The following is a 27,337-nucleotide window of genomic DNA, read 5'->3' as shown; positions in this document are numbered from 1 at the left end:
ACGGCAAGCGAGATGGAACCTACGGGTTCTGGGTTCAGCACCATGGACAGCGCTTCTATTATAAATGTAATCATTGGACAGACAGATGGGCTGACAGAGATAAAACCAAAAACATCACCAGCCTGCATCACTTTATGGTCAAATATTTTACTTTACGTCAACCAACATACAAAACATTTATCAATGTAAAGAAAAGTGTGCCATTCACAAGACAATGAGGGATCTGAGAGCAAAACTTGAACTTATGATTATAACACAGCACATAGACATATGGGAAGTTTTCATTGTGTTCGCTGTCAATGTCTCACAGAACAATTTCACATGCCTGCACTGGAATCAAACTTGTTTATTATGATCAATATCTTTGGTTAAGAGGAATTTTCCCACATGCAGCTGCAGTTCATTCTCCACTTGCAGCAAAACAATGAACCCCTAATTCCTGACTATTTTACTCATCACTGACAAGCAAGTCATACATTGCAATTCAGTGTAACAACAAGAAATGATACTAAAATGTGGTAGTTGCACATCCAGGAAGAAACCAGCAACACAAAAAATGAAGTCTGAATAAGTAGTTATACTCATTCCATCTCATCTCACGCCAAAATACTGACCCAATTGATGAACAAATCCATGCAGGCCACCAGAAAAGATGAAAAGGTAAAAAGATTTTTTGTTCCATTCAGTCTCAAAGTTCTTAATTTGGCTCATATATGAATACTTACATTGCAGCTACAGAATTCACACACATTGCAACAACAATAACAGCCTTGACATGAAACTGTATAGGTCCTTGGTTACTGCGGTCATTGATTGATATGGCCTGCTTTCATGTCTCAGATTGTGACGGTTGGCTGCAGCTCCTATAAACAGGATTACGCTGTGAAGACAGCCTCTTTGGTCTGAAACTCTCTCTCCTGGAGTCTCATGACGTGGCTCTTTAAGGATTCAGTGGGTAGCTACACTTGGAAGTCAGTCCCAAAGTGTCTGATCTGGGTATCAGTCATAGACAGATAAGCGGTCCTCATACTGGGCGAATACTGCAAGGAAAATGAATGAAAAACACATTTTAGGCCATTTGCATTTAACAGCATTGTAAAATATCATTAAGTTAGACATTTAAATGATGTGATCTAATCTAAGTTTGTGAAGCACTTGTGCCGATTATAAGCTGCTCATTGAAGAGGCCATGAAATCAGGAGAAAGCACTTTCATGAGTTTAAGAGCATATGAAGAACAGACAGAAGGCAAGAGTTCGGGGAGAGTCACAGGATAAGTCACAAACCCACTTAAGAGTGTGTATGAAACAATGTCAAAGGTCACATAGCTGACATACTATATGGAGCCTTTAGATGGGGCTTGGGGTGTGCGTGGTCAAACATAACAGCAAGCAGAGATAAGGCCATACTGTTTCAAGGAGTGAAATGAATATGAAATCAAAAACATCAGTTAGACAACAACAACTTACGGTTTTTAAAGACCTGAGTCAAAGGATAAAAGTACAAGTGGGTTAGTTTGAAACACCAGTAAATATTCTTCTACATATGTCATTTTGTATCTAATGCCACATATGTCATTAGATAAAGCCACAAATCCGCTGAATCACTGATTCACAAAGAGGATTGATAATAATGTTAACAACACATATTTCTCTCTGCTGGAGCAAAAAAAAAAAAAAAAATATGTAAGAAATGTTTCTCACAGAGGTGATGTAAACATTTTCCCTCTTTTCTCTCCCTCTCAAACACAGTTTCAAGTTTTTGGTATGCTGTGAATGCAGTTCAGTTCACTGAGTCAGCCATGCAAACAGAAAACTTAATGGAGGAGAAAGCCAAGTTTGAAGAAACTTTAACAATGGATTTAGCAGTGTTATCTGTTTCTTAGCTTTAGCTCAGGAGACACTTCTGACGCTTACAGACTATGAGCGCCACCAGAAAAAAAGAAAGAAAGAAAAAAAAAAAAAAAAAAAAGAAACCTGATGCAAGGATGAGCCGGCAGCAGCAGTGTCTCTATTCAAACCTGAACCATTGTTATGTTAAATATGATGGAAGAGTGCACATTAGTTTCAGTCATTAATTTGTGAAAAACTACAAAAAATAAACCAAGTCAGGAGAGAAAGGATATGAGCATATGTTCCAAGCTAAGCAGTTGAGAGTGTTTGCCTGCAGAGAGAGACAGCACTTGCTTAAAATAGGAATGCACTTCACACAACGGCCAGAAGAGGGCAGTCTTTCATCACTTGCAAAGCACCATAATTCCCCTGTGTTTATTTTAAAACTGTTCTGTTATGTTCATCGTGTTGCTGTGCGTTTTCGGTTAGTGTCGCAGCCATGTTGAGGTCAGCTTTGCCATCACCATCATCAGACTAGGGAGACTAGGGCCCCATAGGGTAAACGCACCGAGGGAGGTGGCGATCCTCTCCCTATCAGCGGCACGTTCTCGTAGCGTGGGCTCCCTCCAAACAGCATGGATTGATTCCTGTCATGGGTACAGAAAGAAAGGTGGTAAGAGATGAAACACAAAAATATAAAATACACTTTTCAAATAATTTTTTATCTTACATGTATTCAGGGGGTGGCATGGCATTAGCAGCAGACTGTGGAGGAGGGTGAAGGCTGGCCTGGCTGCCAAGACTGCTGGAATAGCTGCAGAAACTGTGGATGTTGGACCTTCTGGGGTTGTTGGATATCCTCCGTGCTTGAGGATTGAACGGGTCCTCCTCGTCTATGTCATCATACTCTTTATCCCTGGATGAAAGCGGTGCACCAGCACACGGTGCAGACAAAGGCAGAAACGGAGAGAATGCATGCGTTAACATTTTGCAGGAGTGCACTGATGGCAGTGCGTAATGGGATAAGGGGGTCGCTCCCTGCTGACCTGCTGCCCATTAGTGTCCGCACTTGGAAAATCGCACACAGCATGGCAGAGAGAGCACAGGCAGCCAGCAGAGAAAACAAAGAGAGGTATAGAAGCCCTTCCACCCCATCATAGCACACAGCCATTAGAGCATCCAGGTAGTCCTAGACAGAGAGACAGAGTATTTATATGACACACACAGTTAATGTCAGCATCCGGTGAAAATAATACCTTTCACAGTTCTAGTTTCAAATAAAAAAAATAAAAATAAAATAAATGATCTGCGTCAGTGCATTCCTTTTCAAAAACATGACTTTTCAGGTTTACGGACAAACAAGTCTTAAAGCTTAAATCAGTTTGGAAACATGGATAAACCTGAAGTAAGGCCTTTTTTAACTTACCCCAGTGAAGACGCAAGGCCACTGTGCTTTTACTGAACAGCTCCCAGTCATCTTTCTTTTAAAAAGAATTTGTTGAAGTATGTCCATTGTCAAACCATGAAGGATGGAAGATAAATATTCTAAATGCAAACTTTTCCACAGACTCATGTTAATGTTGCTCTGATAACACTCGTGCATAGTTCGTTTGCTTTGCTTTTGACATGCTTGCTCAAGTAAAAGACTAACAAGCTCTGAGAGGAGCTGTTACTGTGACATATGCAAAGTTGTGTTGTCAATTAGAATTACTTGGGGTTTATTCATACATTCACTTTATAATGGAGACAGTATTTAGTACTGGCATGCATGGTAACCTTACTCCTGACTAAATTAATTTCCCTGCTGACATATTTAATTCATATCTGGCTGTCAAGAGGCATGCAAGGCACACCACCATTCATCTAACTTTTCACAGTTGCAACAAACTGTGCTTTCGACTTATTTAGATACTATCCAAATAAGCTGAATGTGAGAACGGTGACAATGCAAATGTCTGGATCTGTTTAGCAGACCTTAGCCTGTCAACTCACCAAGGACAAAGTTTGCACTGTCCAGAGAATTCACAATGAGCAATGCTGAGTGGGTGTGCTCATGATGTATCTTTGATGCCTCCTGCTACCTCTAACCTCTAGGTGAGAGTGTGTCTCATTTGAACAACCTCCTGTTGTGTGCTCTATGGTCATGAAAAAAGCAAAAGAAAAGAAAAGAAAAAAAAAACTGCTACTCTGTTCAGCGTGGAGATGTCTTATTTAATTCAGCAGAAAAAGCTCTGAAAATCTAAAAGTTGCAAAATTAAAGTTTGATCAGAAAAAAGGGGCAGTTGATACATCTTGCCTGGCAGATAGAGACTGTATTGACAATTGCAGTTAATAAACATGTCAGTGTAAGAGAAGTAGGTTGCAAAAAGGCTGCTAATCAGTCACCTTGATCCTCTAGGCTGGCTTTGAACTGTGTTCCAAAAGCAGCTTTATTAAAAAGCAACCTCGCTGGAATCTGACCTTACCTTATGTAGCCCACGGCAGTCAAGCAAGGCTGTTAGCTGGTGCAGACTGAACTCAGTCGAGTTCAACAATCGCTGGATTCCCAGAAGGTCTCTCTGTATAACAAGGTATATGAAAGGGGAAAAGAATGATACACACCTCACCACAATCTGTTGTAACAGTCTGTCAGCCAGACACTCACCTCAGCAGTGGGGAAGACAGGCACAGAGAACTGCAGCAGGCCCTGAATCTGGATTTGCATGGTGGTCAGAGAACGCTGGCAGATTGTCAAAGACTGCAAAAACATAATCGTCCATCAGCATCACACGCACAGACATCCACCACAAATAATGAGAGGTTAATAGTAATGAGAGCATTGTTTTGGAACAGCGTGTCAACAAATAATTTGGTGTTAAGTAAGGCTTTATAATATGCTTAACGGCTAGGACACATTTTGTTTTCAGACAGATAGGTGTAGATTATTCTTCGCCCCCGACCACCTCGCCCACTAATCACTGTCCCTCCTCCCCTTGCCGCCACAAAATCTCAATTGCAAACATGAGAGCAATATTTACATCAACTAGGCCATCAGAGAAGAGATAATCCTTACTTACTTAACAAGCATTATTTTAATCCTTAAATGGATACTGCAACGATAACTAAGCATGTGGGTTTTAATAATTATTGGTCATGGGTTTAGCTACTGTGAAAAAAAAAAAAAAACTGCCAAATACAAATAAAATTATAGACAAGAACCAGACGGATTACACTGGATCTTAAATTCTCTTGTTCATGAATTTGTTAACATTTGGTGGCTCGTACAGTAAGAAGATCTTAATACCTGATTTACAACCAAAATCGAAACTAAAACTAATTCTAATTGAGAAACATAATGATAACCCCTGAGGCTTTGTGCTTATTTTACAAGGTTATTTGTCTAAGCTCGCTAGGCCTTGACAGTGAAAAGGCTTTCGAACAGCCAGCCTAAATAGATTCCCAAGTTTGTGATGCTTACGCTGTGCGGCTTTTGTAAGACAGTTGTGCCATTTCAACAGTTATATTTTGAGGCCATTCAGGTGCCCTTGCATTTTAGCACCACTGATTTATTGGTTCTGTAAAAGGTACATATCCAATACGCGCCTTTAAACTCAGTAACACACAAAGATAGGAAATTAAGTTGTCTGGGTACAAATGCTGCCTTTACGCAATAAAAAATTAATTAAAAAATATTACATTTCATTACAAATTAATAACTAACTAATAAAGGAAATGCTAAAAAATATGTTGCCACTCACAGTACCACAAGGCAGAGATCATGCACTTATTAAAAAGAGAGATAATCCTTGGAGGCCTATATATAAAAAGGAATAGTAATTGGAATAGTGTGGTCCTTTTTCAGAAGAGCATTTTCAGGCCTGATAATGATGTAGCTGTCTGACAACTAACAATAAAAATTTTTTTTTAATAGAAATATATTTTCAAGAGTGCAGATATCAGTACATCACTATATATAAGGAGACAGCCCAGACTTTGGACATTTAGTCGATACCTGCTGGAACGGGTTTGGGAGATTCGGTCTGCAGAACAAATAGTAGTGGGCAACATCTGGTGGGTGAGGGAAAAAAAATGTGAGAGAGATCAATTATCAATGCGTCTTAAAGTTCAGTGGCACAGCTTTAGTTTGCAGACTCGGCTTACCTGCACTGAGGAATTGCCTGGTTTGGTTAACTATAAACTTGTCTGGAGACACGCAGAAGTCACTGGTGCCCTTAAAAAAAAACAAAAAAAAAAACAACCACAACAACACCGATAAGGACAAGCTGTAATCCTGAGAAGTATGCAAGAGCAAAAGGAGTGCAATATTTATTCAAGACATGAACTGCATCCAATTTCTTGTGTTGCAACTAAGTAAGACTGAGTGAACGAGTGAAACTCGTTATTTACAATCACTTAGCAACACAAACTATTTGCTTTACAGCATTTTTACTACCCTTTATTCAACCCTCCACAGGTCGAGCCTCTAAAAGAAGTATTCAATCACATAAGCACACAGACATGCGGGCGCATCCACGTGTAACACCTCCACCAAGCGCAGATACACTCACCTACACCAAAAACAAGCACTCAGAAAAAAATGTGTGGTATGTAGCGTTAAACCTCAGACTTCATTGACCACACGGAGAATGTTTTGCTTTGCTGACCATGGAGGAAAATGACTACATTTTTTTTTTTTCATGCACTTCAATTCATCCATGGAGACCTGCTAATATGTATGCATAAAGAATTAGTAGTCAAGATCACATAGCGTCTGAGCACTCAGTCCTGCCCAGGACATATAAAAAGATGGCAATTTAAAAAAAAAAAAAAAAAAAAGAAAGGCGAATGACAAAAGTAAACAGAAACAGTTTTGCGCACATGCATAATTCATAGTTGGGGAAAAAAACAGGCTACTATTGAAATTGATTAAGTTCAAAGGGATCAAGAAGTCCATTTTGTTGTGGAATCACACATCAAAGCCTTGTGCCATTTATTCCTAATATAGTCTTGTGTCCGCAGCCTGTCACTGTAAGGCCCTGTGCAAAGGATTTTCCAGTAAGCTAAGTAACTTCTGACAAACCACTGATCAATAAAGAGATAAATGATGTGCTCCTGGATGAAACAAGAAGATATTCGGGATTTACGACAATGAGCCAAGCACAAGACACGAAACGGGTCTACATCACCCTCATGTCATCTTTCTGCACTTCCTTCCAACTTACTTTTAGATTATCAACACTTCTCTGAAAACTCCACGGTCCCATTTGTTTTTAGCCAAAAAAAAAAAAAAAAAACTTAGAGCGACACTCCAGCACTGCTGGTAGATGTTACCCTTCATCTCTATCTCATTATACTAGCGGGGACATTTTGTTTATGCTGTGTCTCATCAGTTATGCATACATTTATGAGCATTTTCTAGGACAGCACCCTCATCTGCCTTTCTTCAAGATACACCATGGGTTTTTTCTTTTCTTTGCTTTTTTTGCACCATGCGGTTTCTGAATAATGACGTGTAGGCGCAACAAGTTTATTGCTAGTTTTTTATACTGCTCCACATTTGAGTTCTGTAACTGAGGACTGTGTTCTCTGATTAATCTGTGCAGAGGAGGAAAACTACCTGTAAATAACTAGGCAGGTCACAATTTCTGAGCTCATTTATCTCAGCTTGCCTGACGGTGAAAGGAAGATGGATGCAAAAGAGATGCTTTCCTCAGCCATTCTGAATAACGTGGAGAGACAGGTCAGAAGTTTGAATGCAGGGCCACGTTCCGCTATGATGACCTGAGCTAAGCTATCGGAGCATTGATATTCTGACTTCAGAATGTAGAGAAGCTCATCGCGAACCAAAACTGATGTCTGGAGTTCACACCTAAGTGGTTAATTTCAGGTTTAAAATAGCTGTCTGCCCCGACATTCTCTCATCATTGTGTCTTCTCACTGTCTCACTTATAAATGGGAGTCCAGATGCCAAATCCTATGGGATAATCCACAGATGCAGGGTCGCACTGCAGGAGACAAGATGATCAAGGAGAGGAGACTGAATAACAGAAGGCTGGAAGCAAGGGGTTACTCTTTGCATCCCAGATAGCGTCCCTAATACCAGCTCCATTAAACACACTAACCCCAGATGTGCTGAACACATGGTGCGAAGAGAGGAACAGAGACAAATCTGCCATAGAGAAGAAAATGTGAGCATGGCAGCAAAGATTCTGCAGAAAGCAGAGCTAATAATTCATGCTAGAAACAGCTTGGTTTACAACGCTGAGGGCAAAAGGTTGATTAACCTAAAAGTCTGGGGACTTGTAATCAGCTTTCCTGCTTGACTGACCAGAGAGAGAGAAGGGTCTGCTGTAAAGTAAACAAACACTTCTTAAGCAGCAGAGATGTCGGAGAACATATGGTTCTTGACAGTAATACCCTTTGGAGTAATTACATGAGGTAGGAAGCTAAGTATAACAACCGCCATTGTCCTTCGGGATGTCTAAGGATTCCTGGGTGTGTATCACAATGTGAGTTCATTTCAGCTTCACTGAACCTAAAATTGGTCCTGGTGGATAACCTGTAATCCTAAGGTGGTTACCGGCTGGACTCTGTCAGTGAGTGTGTGTTCATGCAAAAGGAGAGTTCAGAAGCAACGTCATCAGAATTCTGAATGAACTTAATCTGGCACAGGGTGAAGTAATGAAGTTTTAGAAAATTCCAATACAGCAAAAGCAGAATTCAAATAATAATAGGACTAAAATAAAACGTGAAGCTGTAGAAAACCAGCAGTAACAAGGCTGCAAATAAGTTTGTCAATTCGTACATATAGTATCACAGACATAGAATGCACATGAAAAAAAAAGGACAGAGGAGGAGAAAAATCCATTTCTGTACACTTTTTTGTGTTGGGGTGTGTGTGAATATTTTGTTCTCACAACAATGGACAGTTTTTTATTATTATTATTATTATTATTATTTCCCATCATGTTATTCTGAAGGGTCACAAGTCTAAATGGAGGAATATGAGCTGTTTACTTCAGTCAACTTTTTCTTGCTTTTTTTAATTGGTCATATGGATTCGGCAGGAATGGTGACCCAGTTCTATGATCTGAGTGGTCAGTAGTCAGGCGGGTAACAGGTTGTGATCTGATCCTCTGAAGTTAATCATGCAGCATTGGTTACCATGGTGGCCTAGTCTAGAGAACCAGCTTTGTGATACCAAAAACAAAAAGGCCCAGTTAAGCCCAAGGATAGACAGATAACCCGCTAATCTTTCTTTTTGATAGAAAACTCATCTTGTTGAAATAAAAAATAAATAAATAAAAAAAGACGCAGCAAGTACGACAAGTTGTGAAATAAATAAAAATAAATCAATAAATAAACATTGTTTCATACCACCGCTGTTGCAGCACCCACTCCAAGCGAGGCCCAACTCAGGATCAGAGACAGCATCACAAAAGCCATGATCCTGGAGGAAAAAAGTGAGAGCAGGTGACAGGGAGAAGACAAAGACGCACGGGGAGACGTAGATGAATCAGTTTCTCTTCATATTAGTGATCTTCGCACTTTTTGTTCCTCCACCCAATTCATTTGTTTTATTCTTTTAAAACTTTTTTTTTTTTTTCTTTGGGAATTATTCTCTTCCTGCCTGTGGACAGAGGACCAATACACCCACTCCCCCCTACTGGTACATTGTGTAATAGATAATAGAGCATGGAGTTCTATGAAAATAGAGTAACTCATGACCCCTTGCTGAAATCACTTGTTAGTGTTTAAACTTATGCCCCCCCCCCCCCAAAAAAAAAAAGATATATTTTACTCAGAAATAAGTTTAACTGAAGCAAAAGAAATATTCAGCGGTCTTTTAAGGCCACCAGTAAAGATAATACAATTGGTCCTGGGATTATCTATCGCTCTCTTTTGGCACTGCTGCTCTGCTGGATTTCACCGGCGACGTTTTAATTGGTGGCACTTTCTGTCAGTTGTGGTCGTATTAGCTGTCAATTCAACACACAGAGTCCCTGTCAGTCATAAGCTGCCGCATGTTTCGGCTCGACAGCCTCTTGTTTTCTCTTTCTCCTTTTGGCTGAAATGAGTGATGAGTTCAGCAGGGTCACAATATCGCAGAGATGGCTCATGGGGAGGAGGGAAAAAAATAAAAAAATAAATAAAAAAGGAAAATCTCTCTTTAACCACAATTTCCAAGTGACCACTGGCAGAGTGAGCGAGCAGTGTGAGAGAGAGGCAGAAAAACTGAGTAAAGAGAGAAAGAATTGCCCCCTGATGGTTATAAAAAGGCAGCGAATAGCTCTGCCTCTCATCTCACTCCTTGGATCTTCTTGAAAGCGCAGATAAAGTAGCCTGAGAGTGCTTAATAATTAGTTAAGGGAGCAACCTCATCCTGCCTGGGTGATCAATAGGCATTAGTGAGACCCATCAGAGGGTGGGAACACAGATCCTGTGCATCATCTGCTAACACTGACACGCAGGCTGCTCTAAATTGGGCAAATGGGATAGGTTGTCTGGACTGTGGATTTAGCTTGTCAGACATCAGTGTTGGTCTAAACCACCGCATGCAATTTGCTAAATCTAACATTCCTCCAGTTACTCTTTTTTGGATATTTTAGAGCGTTTGGGAACAAAGCTTCCTGTAAACGCTAAAAACAGCTTTACTCTAAACTGTGCATGTATGGATTTATCAAACTGATCCTCTGGATTGATGCAGAGTAAATCTAAGCCTGGTTTTTAATTGCACTTGGATGTAACATGAGGCAAGTCACTGAGTAGAGAGAGGGTGGGAGGGGGGAAAAAAAAAAAAAAAAAAAAAAGATGGCGGCATCATGTCATTTGAAGATGCAATGCTATCATTGCAGCTGTTTAATGGAGCAGGCTATGCGGTGCCAGACTGATGTGCTGTCTGTCGGCAGTCTGTGAGCAGAAGCGAACCGCAAAAAATGGCATCGGAAACAAAATGAAAGCCGACTTCTTCCATATGCACACGAAGGAACATACGTGATAAGGAGCCATCGAGATTGCTTCGCTATCCCCAAGCACAAAGCCAAGTAGATGACCAGATCTAGAATGAGCAGCAGCAGATAGGCCAGCCATCTGTGAGACAGGGAGGGAAAAAAGAAATAATAATAATAAACAAAAAAAAAAAAAAAAACAAGCATCAGCATAACAATCCTGATTGATCAGTCCCACTTACAGACAACATGCTTTATGCGCAAGTAGGAGCCGCAGGAAGTGTTGGCCTGACATATGTTTGGGACTGAATGTATGAGATCTGAGTGTGCCGTATATCAGCATCCTTGTCTTCTAGTTAGAGCCCATCTGTTTCAGGTAATTTTCAGCCTGTCATCTTAATAATTCAACACCACAAATCTATAGACATTAATTTTTCAAGCACTGAAAATGTCCTTCACAGGAATGGCCAACATTCAGCCGGGACTTTAAGTGTGTGTTCTGACCAACCAAACATATGGGAATTCTTGCGGCTCATTCTTACTGTACCTCATTCTACCGCTCCGATGGCAATGACTAAAAGCATTGACCTTCAGAATGTCACACACAGAGGCAAATTGTAAGGTTACTGTATATTTCTCAGTGACTCCCTGTGGTGTATCTGCAATTCTGCAGTAAATATACACACCAAGGTCACTAGAGAGGATGGCTCATCGATGCTATGCAAACAGATACTGATGCAAACAGATACTGATGCAACACAGAAAATAAAATGCAGTCCTGTTTGTACTAACAGAGTTGTGCGGGAACACACAACACAAAGGCTGCACTTAACTTTATTTACACGACCAGAACCCAATTCAAAAACAGAATAAGGAGGAGAAGACATAATATTGGAAAACAGAGCAGTGTCTTTTTTTTTTTTTTTCTTTTCATTAAACTGGGTTGGCTGTAACATTTCCTATTCATCAATAAAGGCCCCGCCACAGGCTGCTCATAGCTCAATGGCTGCATGAAATCCAATCAAGACCCGGGAGATCGGTGTCAGGATGCACAAAGTGGCAACTGGAGTCCAAAAGATTTTCTGCTGTCGGGATAGAAATAGCGCTCCCTGTGAAGCCATGTGAGGATGCGTATGTATGAAATTTATGACAGGAATAGGTCAGTGAGATAACACCATCAGGGTGCTTTGTCATACAAGGAATTAAAAAACTCATGACTTTACACATGACCCTGGAGAAAATTTCAAAATCGGATCAAAAGTTGAATGATCAAACATATCAGCTGAGGTCTCAATCGGCCTATTTTGTCATTTAAGTTGGACTTCATAGTTTAGAGAAACAGCCTACTGATGGTTATGCACCATCTTCTCACTGCAGGGGTAACCTACAAATAGATCCATAAGGTCAGACTTGTGTCTCTCATGGTGGTTTTCAATCGTAAAATTGTTTGGATACTGTACTGAACTGAATTGTAGAGTCCACAACCTTTCAGTCAAGTCAACGCATCCTCAGGGAGGTCAGAATTGTGAAAATTGTGGTTTATACAGTTTAAATCATAACACACGACCGCTAAAGACAGGTCAATCCAAGCACAAGAAGTCGGCTTCTGATTTCCATTTCACATTCATATTCTTCGCCTGTGTTTCTGTTTTGCAGCGGGTACCTGGAGGGCGACGACCTTTGATCGCCTTAGTTGGAGGTGCGCGGGCCCAGAACTCCAACACCATAAGAAATTTCTCTGGCCAAGACCCTTTCTTTCTCTCGGCTCCTGAGAGCAATTGTAGTTTTGTTCTCATCCACCCACGCATCCTGACCACTGATTTAAGTAGCGACTACATCCCAAGGTACCCTCAGTTCATTTTCTGTTAACTGCTCTATTTTCCTTTAAGTAAATCACATATTATTTGCCTTCATTCTGCTTCTCCCTCACTTTTCAAGTCATGACAGTTTCATTATAGTTGAAGCTCAAAGGCACAAACTTTTCTGAGGTGAAAGCTTTTGAATAAATTTCTTCACAAGCACAAGGACAAAAAAAAAAAATAAATAAATATCCAATATGAAGACAGTGGTGGAGTGCCTCTCCAGTAAATAACCAGGGGCTAGGTGAGTATGACGACTGGCCATAGACACAGGGACATTAGAGTTTTTGCGAGTAAACAAAGCAATAAATTGTGTTGTTATTCATCTTGTTACCACAATTAAGTTAGCAAACTGCATACACTGTGTTACTCTTGCAGGACTGAAAGGTCTCTGTCCTGAATGTATCTGGAAAAGAATTCGAAACATATTGCGGATTATGACACATGAAAATACACTGTTAGTTGGATTCTACCGACACAACCTGAGGAATGAATATCAATGCAAATTTAAGTTGAGAAAGTTTCACATGCTGGACAGATTTGTGATTTTGTGATTGTGAGCTGCATAAATAAAACTGTCTTCACTTCAGTGCTCAACATATTTCAGAATGAAGTTTTACATCTTGCAATTCGCTTACGCCAAATCTTTAGCTTATTGGGACAGACAGGAGTTATGGGAAGAATTCGTTAGGATAACATCAACTCCTAGAGGAATCGCTCACACATGCATCCAGATAAGTTCTGGCCCCTGAGTCACTTTGTGTGTATTACATTTACCAAACAAACCCTTTTTGCTGAAGGCAGTGTCCTACCCTAAATCTGTCTTCTGCCAGCCTCTTTTTCCAATTTACTCAAAATTACTTTTACAGTCATGAACAGGTTGCAAATGTGAAACTTTACAGCACAGCGACAATGAAGTTTTGAGCTTAATGTGCTCAAACAAGGCGCAGAAGCTCTCAAATTACACTCTGTCTTTGCTGCCTCATAAATTAGCATTCTTTTCCTGAATCATCGCTGGATATTTTTATTCATTTGGACTACTTTGTTGTTGATTGTTTTCTTTCTTCAGCTTATTAAATTTTATATCTTGCCTCTTGGTTTAAAAAAAAAAAAACAAAAAACAAAAAAGAAAGACAAGAAAAAAAATAGCTGCTTAAATAGAGAACCATGTCAAAAATGATAACAGCAATCAATGTAAGAAATGGTCTGCGAGTAAAATCATTTATGGTCTAATAACTACTCTGCCATGCGGAGCATTCTGAGAGCAATAAGCATTAGAGCTTAAACGACGGAGTGGGCAATAAGCTCGATTTCAGTTTTCCTTTATTTAGCAATCAGGAAAGATTGCTTTTCCGGTCTGCGTTCTGGAGAGGAAATTGACGAAATCCCATCTGCTCTGTGTCTGATCTGGATCATTTATAGTGCCATTCTGAGCAGAATGTTTATTTCAGCCACACTAACATGCAGTAATGTCAAATACCCCTGGGGGGCAAGCAAATCTCTACCTACCTGTAGTACTCAACGAAGGCTATTTTATCAGCCATAGCTGCCAAGTCAGTGTTGGCTTTTTTGATGTCTGGCAGAGCAGTGAGCTCGCGGATAACATTATTGACCATCAGCTGCATGAAGCTCAGAGCTTTGAGGTAGTCAGTCCTTGTTGCAAAGATCTCATCCAGCCTTTCCAGGTGCTGTTTGAGTCCCCTTTCCACATTGCCAAGTGATCCAGTAACCTAAAATAAAAATAAAAAAGACAAAAATATTAAAAGGTATGAGAAAAATAACGAAAAGGAATGAAGAAGATGAATGAAAATAACAGCGGTAGGTAACAGGATAATGGAGCAAGAAGGAGTTAGAATGGAAACGGTCAGGAAGAACTGGGAACTCGAATAAGTTCACCAAAAAAAAAAAAAAACATATTCAAGAAAAGAAGATTGAAAATATAGAGGCGAGAGAACCAAAGTAGCATTCCTCCTTCAACCATGTGTTTTATTCAGATAAACAATGTTAGAGTGGAATACTGATAACAATACCAGGGAGGCCTGTTATCACAGGGGTCTTTGATAGTCAGAGCAGAGCGGGGGGAAGCCTGGCAAGCTAAACAAATTGTACTTCTCTGTTTGAGCAAAAACAATGTAACGCAGTAAAAGCCTGCAGTTTCATGGAGTCAATGACGCTAGAAACAGGTTAGTCGAGGCCCGATGCTGACAGGTGCAAACAGTCACATTTCACTGAGACAGACAGTCAAAAAAGGTCAACCTACTTATACAGATAGGATAGCCCGTCCATCAAGAGTGTAAATGGTCTGCTTAAAGCCAGCCGTCAGTAAGGCGAGAATCAGCTGAGGCGATTCTCAGCAGGAGACAGGGTTGGTTTATATCAGTGATGTGTGTGAAAAACTTGGTATACGACAAATGCATAAGGCGTAGCACAAAGACAGAAAACAGAGAGAACATTTTGTTGACCTGCACAAGAACAAGATGTGAACAATCTATCCTCTTTGTCAGATGAGCTATTTCTTAGCTCTGAGCAGTTCAACACAGTATTTTTGTACGGAATATATGATAGAGATATATACTGTTTGTCTGCGATGTTTTTGCCTAAAGATTTTTTTGCCTTTAGACAGAGCGAGATTACCCGTTTCCGTCTTTTTAAATTGATCTTAGCAGATATACAGCGCATAGAAATGAGAGTAATATTGATATTTTTTATTTACCATAAAGCAGGCAAGTATATTTCCTAAAATGCAAAACATTTTGCAGATCCTAAAACTATTAGAAGCCAAATTATTTTTGCTATTTCTGTCCTGAGTCATGATGATTCTGTACAAACAGCAAAGATGTTGTAAATTACTTCTTCGACTCACATTAATTGAAGCCATGACACACGCACCCACACGTCAGTGACTTTGCGAACTCGTGCTCTGAGTGGGAGTCTCCGCTAATTCTGAGCAGATGTTGTTTTCTGTTTTAATCTGCAGCAGTTTTTCCACAGTCCGGTTTCTTCATCTGTCATCATTATATGCAGGACTTCTCCAATGCATTTTCTGTTGGCTGTTAATGTGTACGTTATGAAAATTCACAGAATAGAAAGAAGATCAAAATGTATCTCAGCCTCCCCGACATTTTAACATTTCAAATACTTGTGATTAATTTCTGGTGCCACAGATTCCTTCTTCGGAGGGATTATCCATGTGGAGATGAGGCAAAGATCCAGCCCCTTCCACTCAAACGGGGAGTGGATGTGATTTCCAGCAAACTGCTCTCACTCCCCACCTCTGTGTTCATCATCTCTCACAGTTCCCTGCCACGACACCCTGAATCTTATCTGCAAGCCAGTCTGCCTGAGTGTGAGGAATAGGATCCATCAACTAGCTGCTGTGGGTGACCCGCATTTCCCTAATCTGAAGCGTCCTGTCTTCCTTTAAAATGGATTAAAACTCGCTTTTACTGAAAACGGGTCACAAGGAGGCCTCTCTGTATTGGACACACCTGTTAAATGAAACTGACGGATTTAAGGCTTGCAACAGCATTACTCCTAAAGCCACTTCCAATGCAACTGAACTGTTCTGCCTGATGTCTCCAGTGATTTTCTATAGCTGAGATCTACTGTATCAACTGTGACACCACCACGACATATATGATCACGGTGTCTTAAATTCTAGCCGAGTAATATATTAAGTAATAGGATGCTGGGGAGACACATTCAGGGGAATTGATGAATGGTGCAGAGAGCGGCAATCATTTTGTTCCAAAAATCACAAGACAGCTTCCTCTTAAAATAGAAAATGGTAGGTAGAAATGTGGATTTAAGTACAAGTCAAGCTGTAAAGTGAAATGAAAGTGTGTCTTTGCAATTTTTTCCCTCATCCGGTCTTTCCTGGTGTCACAGAAGAGGCTTTTAAAATCTGAGGCACGCAGTAGATACAGTATGTTCTGAGAACCTCAAGGTAAAGTAAACTACTTGCCTCCATAACTATTGCACCGAGTTAAAAGAAACATATGGTTTTCTCAACATTAAAACTCACACTAAAGTAGCTAGAGCTTTACAGGATGGCCCACTCATCAGCTCTGTAAATGGAGTACATTATATCAAGCTATGGTTTTGCAAGTGAAGAGCCTTACTTCCCCTGGGAAACATCTATGCTTCGCATGCAGCCATGATATACTACATCATGCTGCAGTATGAAATCAATACCTGAGAGAAAGTCAGACACAAGGATGTAAGCTCATCACAGCTGAATACCATTTCCCTTCCCATGGCACAATAGCAATGTTTTAAATGTCAAAATCGAAAAAGAATAAATCAATAAATCTACCCTCCACATTTGGGTCAATGAAGTTGAAGAATAAATGCAGCTTCAAAATGATCATAAGAACTGCACATTTTAGGATCCACACAGGCAGACTTTGGCTATTGTACGCAATAAACTGGCGACTGAGTGTACACAAATGTGTAGCCTACATGAAAACAACATGCTAACATTGCCACAAATCACACATTCTAGCATACAAGTGCACACACACACAGGGATGGAAAGAAGAGAGGCTTAACATCCATTAATGTTCTGCAGATGGACGTTAATCCTCCTCTTCCTCATTGTGATTATTGCTTCTTGCAGGGCCTTGTTCTAACTCCCTTGTTTGCCTTCCTCTTTCCTATCCCTCCTCCCTCTCCCCCTACCTAAGCCACCCAAATAACTTCCCTGAATGCAGGCCAGGAGTTGTGTAGCAAAAATAAAATCTATTTACAAATCCTGGAGGCAGCAGTCACCTCAATTCCTTAACTGTCAAAATCGGATAGAGACCCCCCACAGTGAGGTGTTTGAGTGAGACCAGTGCAGACTCCATTAACAAAGGAGCTCTGGTTGTTTCCAAGTAGAGTGAGACAATAAGCCCTGAAAAGATCATGCTTTGTGCCATTATGGCTAATAAAAGAAGCTGGTATCTAGAAAAATCAATCAGAGAAACAAAAAAGCCATGAACATGGAATGAATGTGAGATAAATATGAGGTGAACACGAGACTAGCAGTTATTTACGGCGAAATGAACGTTCATCTTTCTTACACCTCTGACACAGTTACTGCACGGCGATCTCGCAGGAATTCAAGTGTAAAATTGTTACATTACAACCGATATAAATCACTTTGGCAACCACATTTAAAAAGGATTCATATTTTAACACTTATATCTGTGCCATTTATGTGTTTATGAAACACCTGGTATGATGGTATTGAGAAAAAAAAAAAAAACTCCAGACTGAGTGCCTACCCCCTATGAAAGCATGACAGTAGTCATATTTTCACAGCTTTTATTCTAAAAAACCCAATAGGAGCCCATTTTCTCAGCATGGGACCTCTGATGTTTATGTTCAGAGCACACCAAGTTGAAGACCAGAGTTTGACATGCTGCTCTCACCAGATTATTGATGCCACCTATCGTGTGATTGGCATTGTAGAGCGAATAGGTCAGCTGGTACACCCCATCGTTGGTCTCACTGTTTCCATAGAAACCCAGTCCTACAGCAGAACTGTGAATGGGGGGGGAGAAAAAAAAAAAAGGGATAAATGCAGATAAAAATGTACAAACAAACAAACATAATTAATTCCTTGTTTATTGTGCTACCTTTGGAAAATGGATGTCCTGTGGTTTTTAGAGAGTAAATTAAGACAAAGAAATGGCCGTATTTTCCAGGAGGAGGGGAAATGTAGTATGGCTCATACCAACAGAGGTTTTGTATTGTTTTGGGGGGCTTTTTTTTGTTGCTTTATTACTATTATTATTATTATTATTATTATTATTACTACTACTACTACTACCTTACACTTGAAACATATTTAATGTGTACTTATGGACTAAAATATGCCACAAGCAACAGGTACATATTCAATAACTAACTGCAAAAACAAGATTATGGACTATTTTCATTCTGCACTTGTGCTTGTAAGAATATATTAAATGGAGTCTGAACTCCAAGAAATATAAAATGTGAAGATTCAGAATATTCTTTTTCCTCTTGTACACGTTTGGCTCAGCTCTTGCTCCTTCCTATAGCATTAGTTGAAATGTTCATACATGAAAGACAATTTTTCAAATTTCCTTCCATATAAAATCGCCCTACACCCATTACAACCTCTGTATGTTTTGCTTACTCATGTCTGTCACATTTTGGATTTGTATCAGGTTCGGAGATGAACTTTTAGCTGTGAGTTTGAATTTGTCACCCCATTCATGGCTGAAACCATATCCGAAATCAGCTCCACATCTGAAAAACTATCCAAGTGGAAAACACAGAATCATTATTTCCCACCTTCCTCGAGCCTTTTGTGACTTAGCCTGAGCCTCTGTAATAGGGAGGATTACTGCCATAACCCCCAGAGTCAGTGCACCCCTACTGCTAACAGTCTGCAGTGACATGAGGAGTGATACAATTTCATCAAACTTGAATAAAGTTGGGTCACTCTGCACAAAGGTCGAAGGTTATTGTAACACTTTCAATCATGTTTGAGGGCATTTTCCATCACCGGGGAAGGGAGCTCATTAATCACACTTCAGATAGCAGGAGATCACAGCAGAAAAAAAAAAAAAAAAAAAGTCTCTACAACCAGATTCTCCAAACACACTTTTCACACCTTCTGTGCAGCAAAACCCTCTAATCTCACAAAAACAACCAGGTATGCTTATGGCCAGGTTAACATTTTATCTTTCACAGGGAGGAAGTTCAAAATTCAAAATGAAGATAAGCATCTTTTTTAGTGGGTTTTTTTTTCCCCCCTTTGGTGCGATGCTTTTATTTTAGCGTTACACTTATCTTGTCAGGTTGTGCGTGTGCTGTGTCCCCGTGAATGGTCATACGTGTGCAAGTGTGTTATTTTTGCATCTGACATCATGCTTTCTGTCACTGTAACCTTGCCCGTGTCTTTTCCATCTAAGTAGTTCCCTCTGCTTATGAGTAAGGTCATCGGGGCCGTATATATTGTACTATCTAGTCTGAACAAATGGAAGGGGGGAAAAAAAAAAAGAATTATAGCAGTCCGTACGACCCAATATGTTAAATTACTGAATTTGGCTGGCTAAAGAAATTGTAAAATCTCTTTTCACACTTGTAAAGACATTTGCATTCCAGTTGATGTATAGTGGCCTGGACAATGACTCTTCTTTAACCCCGCAGTCAACCAAATGATACCCCAGTTACAATAAAGACACACTAACGATACAGTAACAAACAGTAATGACGCAGAGCATCAGGGTTTAGGTCGGCCTCAAGGGAAGCACGGCGTTCCTATCAATGTGTGAAAATCTTGTCTTTTGCAGCTCAAGGTGTTAAAACGAGCGCACACAATAAACAATACGTCTCATGCAAACAAGCTCTCCTGTAGTTTTAACGTCTCTCTTTCCCCAAGGGTATAGCTCATGTCACAGACTGGGAGACGACTTGGCAATTGTTCCTTAGTATTCAGATGGTGTTCTGGAGCGGAGCGAAGTGAACGACTACACTGGGCGAACAAATAATGACAGATGCATGTCTTGATTCTGTGGAGACCAGAGGATTTCCATTACAATATACTATATCAGCAGTAACAGAGACTGACACAGGGAGGAGAGATTTTCAGAATATTAAATTTGTTTTCTATCTTTAACCTCAATTTTCCCTATTCATATCTCGTGGGGTCAGTGGTGCCGCAGCTCTTAGATCCTTCTTCTGTTTAAATTCCGCTTCGAGATCGAAATGTAATTCTTCTTGAATATCACGCTCAATTGAACGGGGGTAAAAAGTTAATAGGGGTGATTATGGTAGACAATTAGATGATGAAAGTACATCTGGATTTAGTTTAGCTGCTGAAAATCCCATGACCAGACAGAATAAATGACAACATAAACAGTTGGGTGCCATGGCATACTGGCATTTTCATTGGACGTGCACCTCTTTGTGTTTCTCGGCAGGCATTCTTTGTTCAGAGGCAGGTTAGAATATAGATTAAAATTTCCATTAGGGGTTGAAAGAGCTATTTGTTAGTTGCCACAAAGCCAATGTTAACACTAACAACTGACCATTTGCTATTCTTGAAGAAAATTTAAGCCACCATTGTTCGAAAGGAGAAGTCAGACGTGAGGTTGGCATTCTAACTTCAGCAGGGGCTTCAAAAAAATCAGAGATGGAGACAGAATGGCTGTTTTCCACCATTGGGGACAGTTCTTCTTCACTAACAGCTGTTACTGCTGAAACATTTAATGCTGCCAAAGTTTCAAATTACTTCTTTAAACATCGAAAACACATCAAAATAAATAATTTTACAATCTCTGGGCAAAGACAAACAAAATTATTTTTAGCCAGTACAGTTTTATGTAGAGAGAGTGGGAACTATAATAAGGGTGTAAAAATGTCTGCTTTTTGATCACATAGAAATTTATGGCTGAATAAATAATTGCCTTACGACAGGCCATTAGAACTAGTTTCTACAGGAGGAGTTGGGTGCTTCGAGCAGATCTTAAAAATAAATAAATAAATAAAAACCAGAGCTCCTTCTGCTAAACAGCGTCATGTCCAGTCACTTAGCATTACAACAGGCCTTGTGTGCTCTCCTAAACAAAGTTAAAGCCCAACACTTAAATGTCACAAGTTTAAGCAGATCAAATTAAATCAAGACTTTGGGAAGATTCATATATCTTTCTTTTTCCTATGAAATGAAGTGTAAATCATACGCTAAGGTTGTTAGCCCTGCAGAGTTTATTGCTTGTTCATGCTTATGTAAATGTAAAGAACTGCAAACGGTAAACATGCTAACACTGCCGCTCATTGTGTTTGATTTTGGCACATGGTAAGTTGACCAAAGCTTAAGGCAAAATATGGTAAAAGCACAAGTGTAAGGTTGCTGCAGCATTCTGGTCTGAAAGAGTCTTTAAATTGACCAAGGTGAATCACTTGCAGCCAAAGTTTTAGCGGGCCTAGTCAGCTGAAGGATTTGGCATTTCCATCACCTCGTCATCAGCTGGGCTTGATCAGCTGATGACGAAGCCTGTCAGAAATACAACAGCTACACTTGTCTAATGTAAATACTAAAGAAGTGCACACTAGTGTCTGTGTCTCTGTCATTTTTAGGTATTTTCCATTATTTGACCAAAGTACATGAGCAGTTTATAAAAAAATAAATAAATACACTACAACTAAGAATTGAATTGCACGTTCCAGTTCATCTTTTTGTGTGAAGTTCAGCAGTACAGCAAGATGCGCATTCAGCCATTGTGACTCACCAGATAATGAGACCTGTGATGATAGCAACCCAGGTGACACAGCAGGTACTGGGTCTTTTGGTGTCTTCATCTATGTCCTTGCGGCAGTAGCAAAGAAAGAGCAGGTACAATGCCACAACTACCAGGCTCAGGCCGAGACCCGCCGCACCAGCACATGCTAGAAGTATCAGGGACTGAGGCAGGAGAGAGAGGACAGACAAGGTGCAGAAAAAAAAAAAAGAAAAAAGAAAACAGAAATCCCATCATCTGAAATCAAGAACAAAATGCCATTTTATACAGAAAGTCCAGATACGAGACTTCAACAAATTATAATCAGCAAATAACTTTGAACGGGCAGGTATTATTATCTGCTGTTATGTGAGATCTCATGATGTCATGCAGCGAAAACAACTACTATCTTCAAACCACACCCACGTGATGAGACATTTTTGAGGGTTAGTTTGTAGCAACCTCATACACACAGAAGTTGGCGGACTCGGGGCAAAAAGAGCTCTCAAAGAAAACGTCTTTTTCTGCAACAGCAGAACTTACACTGCGGCTGAAAGGCTAACAGAAATGATCCAAGGCTGTAAGAGCGGAGTATCATGTGACATAGTGGCTTTCTTTTGGTCTTGTGATTTCTGAGTGTACAAAATATTTAAAGCCTGAAGGATCAAGAGGAAACAGAGCGACATTGATGCAGAAGACACGGGGAAAATAATGAAATAAAACAGTCTGCACATGGACATGCACGAAATGCATTAAAGACTTTTCCATGATAAATCCTAAATATACACTTCACTCTGCAGAGCTGCTACTGTCTTTACATAAGAAAACAGAAAAGATACAGAACGTGCATTAAAAATAACACTGTTTACTTGCATGGCCTACATGACCTAAAAATAAATAAATAAATAACATAAAAATAATAATAATAAATTGAATGAATCCTGAATGAATCCTGTTTATTTTCTTGCAAAAGTGTCTTGAGACTTTTTTAATAAGCAAACTTGCTTAAAGTTTTCACAGCATCTTATTACTCGCTCCTTTAGTTTCCTAAAGGCAGCGGGAATTTTTTGCTCTGTTTTATTCTTTAGGCCATAAGAAAAACAAAACCCCGGCCGAGGACAGAGTTAAGTCTTTACTGCTAGACAAAAACTGGGATTGATATTGGCCTAATAGTACTGAGTGTGGAATCACAATCTGAATGGAAATATCCAGACTCGAGCAGGCATGGTGACACATCATTAAAAAAATGAGGTGCGTTTAAATTTGTAACATTTGGGCTCTTGGTTAGTTCAATCCACCAAAAAGCATGACCTTCATTTTACTTGCAAATAATTTGCACTTAAGTTTTAATGCTCACGAGTTCAAAGAGTCTGGTTCTGGCTGACTAAACAGAGCTATTCCTTGACTACGACGACTGTGACTAATTATTCCATTTGGACGACATTGACACTGGGACTGAATATCAATTATGTTCTTTTGAATATTCTAACAAAGTCCTTCATTGCTCAAACTCTCTTTCAAGTTTTGTTGCGCATTCTGTTGTGCAACATCTTGCTCTTAGTTTTACTCATCAGGCCTGTTAGCCATTAGCCACAAGAATCAGAAAAATATGAATTAAACAGTGTCCAGAATGAATGAAAAATATTATGAGAGACACTATTAGACAGGCACACAGTTTGAATGCAACATAGACAGGAGGGGGCGGGTTCATAAAATGCCACAATTAAGTTTGAAGTAAGCGCACAGAAAAATGAAGATCAAGATGCACTGATCTGACTGTAATTGCACCTTTCACCACTTAAATCAGTATGAAACTGTATCAATTGAGCTTTGCTGCTTTAACTGGAACCTAAACCAAAACTTTAATGCAAATGATTTGCTAATCATTGTTTTTTCACAGTACTGTTGAGAGGCTCGGAGATGAGTGTAGACTCTGGAGTGGTTTCAACCCCGCTTGCACTTCCTGCCACTTTAACTCAGTTGAGGCCCTTCATAAGCGTAGTGCTGCTAGACACACACTTTCCTCTGATTTTCCACTCTGTTGTTTTGTAATTAGATGTGCAGACACTTCAGTTCCAAGCTTGTGAAATGCCGTCACAAGGATGGACGAGGGAGAGAGAGCGAGAGAGACAGAAACATATGATCAATGGTCATTGACAAGAAGGTCATTGATCTTTTATCTTGCCGAATGGATGTTTGCAGAAAGCAGGCATGAGTTTGGATGCCTGTCTAATTAAATTTAACAGTAAAAAAAAAAAAAAAAACTAACAATGTGTCTGCACTTTCCACTTTCCTAGACAAACAATGGATTAGCCTGTTAAATTAAGAACATTGGTTATTTTGAGATTGGAAAGGCTGTGTCCACTTGACAGACCATCAGCCATCTCTGCAATACCAACACAGCACCCTTCACTCCTCTTCGCCGACTGTAGCTCAGCCGAGTCCGTGAGACACTGCCGGGAATCAGTGACCCAGACGAACCTTGATGCATGAGGAGAGAAAGGCACAGCGAAGGACGCAAGTCAGAGCAGGGAGGTTTGTTGCAATAGCTTCTGTATTCATAAATGACCTGGGGCAAGGGGAACACACTGTGCCAGTTGGATATGCACTCAAAACACCTCAAAGTTGGTTCGTATTTTTTGGGGGCCTGCTGTTGCATTTTGAAAGACTGCCCTGGAAATAACAGATGTAATGAGCCTTTCTGAGTTCAAAATGAATCTTTTAAATCTATTTGGAAACAGTGCATTCTGTTACAACATGAATTAATCCAAAGCTTATATTTTCTCTGGAAAAAAAAAAAAGCAGAGTTGTTACTTGGACTCATATGAATTTGATTAGTTATTTTTAATTAAATTTCTGGCTATCAAACTATGCTCTTGCGATATGATGAGACTTCTTTGTGTTGCCATCCACCCCCTGATAAATCCAATTTTTTGTAGACAAACATATTCCATACCAAGAATAAAAGAAGAGTCAAACGGACAAAAAGTGAAGAAAATGAACTCCATAGAACAAAGGCGTACTGCAGTGATGGACTGCAGATGGAAAACTAGTCCCATCATAAAGCCTATTTTTTAAAATAATGACTGTCGTTTTGTTGCCCAGAGTCAGTCTCCATCACTAAACAGGACAGTTTGGAACATTTATATGCCCTCAAACGGCCGTGTAAATGTACTTTGGGGAAATTATAAAACATGATTCGTTTGATACACTGGGACAGTTGTTTCTACCTCTTAGTCAATTCTTAAAAGAAAATCATGAAAAGAAAGAAAGAAAAAAAAAAAAAGTCCAAAATTCAATTGCATCCTACAGGGAATTGATTGGGTGTATGAGTTAGCAGGATTAGTTTTGGATTCAGTTGAGACAGCATGGTAAAAATTTACCAGGGGAGGATGAATCTGTGTTGTATAATGTCAAACGAGAAGAGAAAGTTGCAGTAAAACTAAAAAAAAAAAACTTACATGGAGGAAAAAAGTTACAGGGATGCATACTGGTGATATACATAGTTGTTTACCACCTTGAATATTTCATCTGCCTGGTTAATACAGGTCATGTGTCATCATGTGAGAACTGCAGCACAGCGTGTGTTCTTACTTCCTGACACTTTGCAGCCTGTAAGGGAGCTGAAATGATGATTCACACAAACAGTCACAGAGAAAAAACCAAATAATAACAAATGCTCTCACCACAACACACAGCAGTTAGTCTGCAACCACGTTATCAGTTCGCTGCACACTCATTACAATGACGTGTTTTTCTTGTTTGGACACTACGTGCGCTTTTACGCACATTTACAGTCACCAACCTGCTGATAGGTCGCCTCCTCCGGTTTGAAAGTGTTGTCTACCGGCTGGAAAGAAAAACTGAAGTGTGGATAATTGTGCAGCCAGTATGTCCACCACGGAGCAACGTAATCAAGCCTTGCAGTGGCCATTTCTGCCTTTTTTTTTTTTTTTGGTGGGGGAGGGGGGCAAGAAGAAGAAGAGAAAAAAAAGAAGAAAAAAAAAAAGCAAGCCACCAAAATCTGGGAGAACCTGACACGACAATATTCCAAACTTGTACGCAGGGGGGGAAAAAGCAAAGAAAAAGAAATGTACAGAGCCCCAGCACGGGTCAGAACTACCACAGACAATCAAACAAGAAGTTCTTCATTTGTCGTGGCACCTTCAAGGCGAAGCTCGCGCTTGCCTCTCCAGCTCCCATAGTTGTGCGTAAAACTGCTGAGTTGCGCAAAAAAACTGAAATTGAATTCGCCTGAGTGAGCCGGCTAGGGCCAAGCGTTTGGACCCGAGACACGGGACCGAGTGACGAGATGAGGCTTCCTCTTTCAACCGAGAAGGCGTGACAACCATCTCTACAGTTAAGTGGGCCGGACTCATTAAAATTTGAACGTATAAACAATCATATGGCCAACGTGAGACGGACTCTCACCAATGAAATTGTAAGATGAGGGATGTCACAACAAACTCTTTGACTTTTGAATATTGCGTTTCGTTGTTGAGGTCAACGACCTGCGTCCAGGAGTCCAAATGTTTTTTTTTTTTTTTCTCTAGCTCAGACCAAAGTCAACGTTTTCAATACATAAGAAAAAATTGGGACCCATCACATGAAAACGCTCTTCTCTCAGTCTGGCCTCCACCTCTAGGTGCTGGTAACAATGGAGGGGCATTCCGTTTGCTATTTATGACTTCTGCTGTTAATGTCTGACCTCTTGTGGACGATAAGGCGCACTGAGGTGAACTGCAATGAGCATGGTAATGAGATGCTGCAGCCATTGGCACTGAATGCTAGCTTCTGTTGTTCATTTACAGCAATAATTTCGTTGTTGTTGTTGGGTTTTTGTTTTTTTTTTTTTGTATTTTTCTCCCTGTGGGCAAGCTTTGCGTGTGCATTAAATTTGCAGAAATGTATTTGGTTGAAGGGTGAAGAAATACAATTTGAATTCAGGCAGATGGAAGTTGAATAAATAAACCTCTCAGTGCAAACGTATGGCACAGAGCAAAGGAGCTGCTACAACACCGGTGAATAAGAATCAGATGAGTGCATGGCTTGGCAGTGAGCGGTGGGAGGTTAGATATGGAGAACAAACGGCTTGAGATGAAGAACATATGGACCTTACACAGAGTCAAATACCAAGATTTTTAAACTGGGGCAACGCGATTAGCAGCATAAGAGTGATTACAGTCAGCCACTTATAGGTTGAGAAAAAAGGCAGCAAAGACCCTGCTGGTGAGGAAATTCGACACTTGTGTTTAATGAACCAGAATCATGTCTTCCAAGTGTCTGTAAGCAGTGTAAAACCTTCCTGCTGCTGCCTAAACGCTGTCAGCATCGTTCGCAGGTGACAGCCAAAAACAAATAAATAAGAAAAAGGATAGGAATGAAAAGAAACTGAAGGTAAAAACAACACTTTTCAAACAAATATCACAAAGATGATATGATACATACTTGATATTTGAAGTAAAAACACAAGAGCATACAAAC

The 27,337-nt window shown here is 40.0% G+C and overlaps 2 protein-coding genes across 2 annotated transcripts in view; both read right to left on the bottom strand.

Moving 5' to 3' along the window:
• Positions 1-27,337, bottom strand: part of LOC115047234 (immunoglobulin lambda-1 light chain-like) — a 357,726-nt gene that overhangs the window by 86,120 nt on the left and 244,269 nt on the right. The gene's annotated exons all lie outside the window — the stretch shown is intronic.
• On the bottom strand, positions 421-25,787 carry LOC115048070 (protein tweety homolog 2-like). Its single transcript, XM_029509320.1, has 14 exons — positions 25,659-25,787; positions 21,866-22,038; positions 18,032-18,143; positions 14,127-14,347; positions 10,805-10,900; positions 9,188-9,260; positions 5,972-6,041; positions 5,823-5,878; positions 4,476-4,568; positions 4,297-4,389; positions 2,878-3,020; positions 2,562-2,747; positions 2,400-2,478; positions 421-1,040 (listed from the first exon to the last, which is right to left on the bottom strand). Exons 1-14 carry the CDS (start codon positions 25,785-25,787, stop codon positions 960-962), a joined length of 1,605 nt encoding a protein of 534 aa, XP_029365180.1. The 3' UTR covers positions 421-959.

Source organism: Echeneis naucrates, chromosome 8 (genome assembly GCF_900963305.1).
Source record: "Echeneis naucrates chromosome 8, fEcheNa1.1, whole genome shotgun sequence".
Taxonomy (NCBI): Eukaryota; Metazoa; Chordata; class Actinopteri; order Carangiformes; family Echeneidae; genus Echeneis; species Echeneis naucrates.
This window is presented reverse-complemented; position numbering and strand designations above follow the sequence as displayed.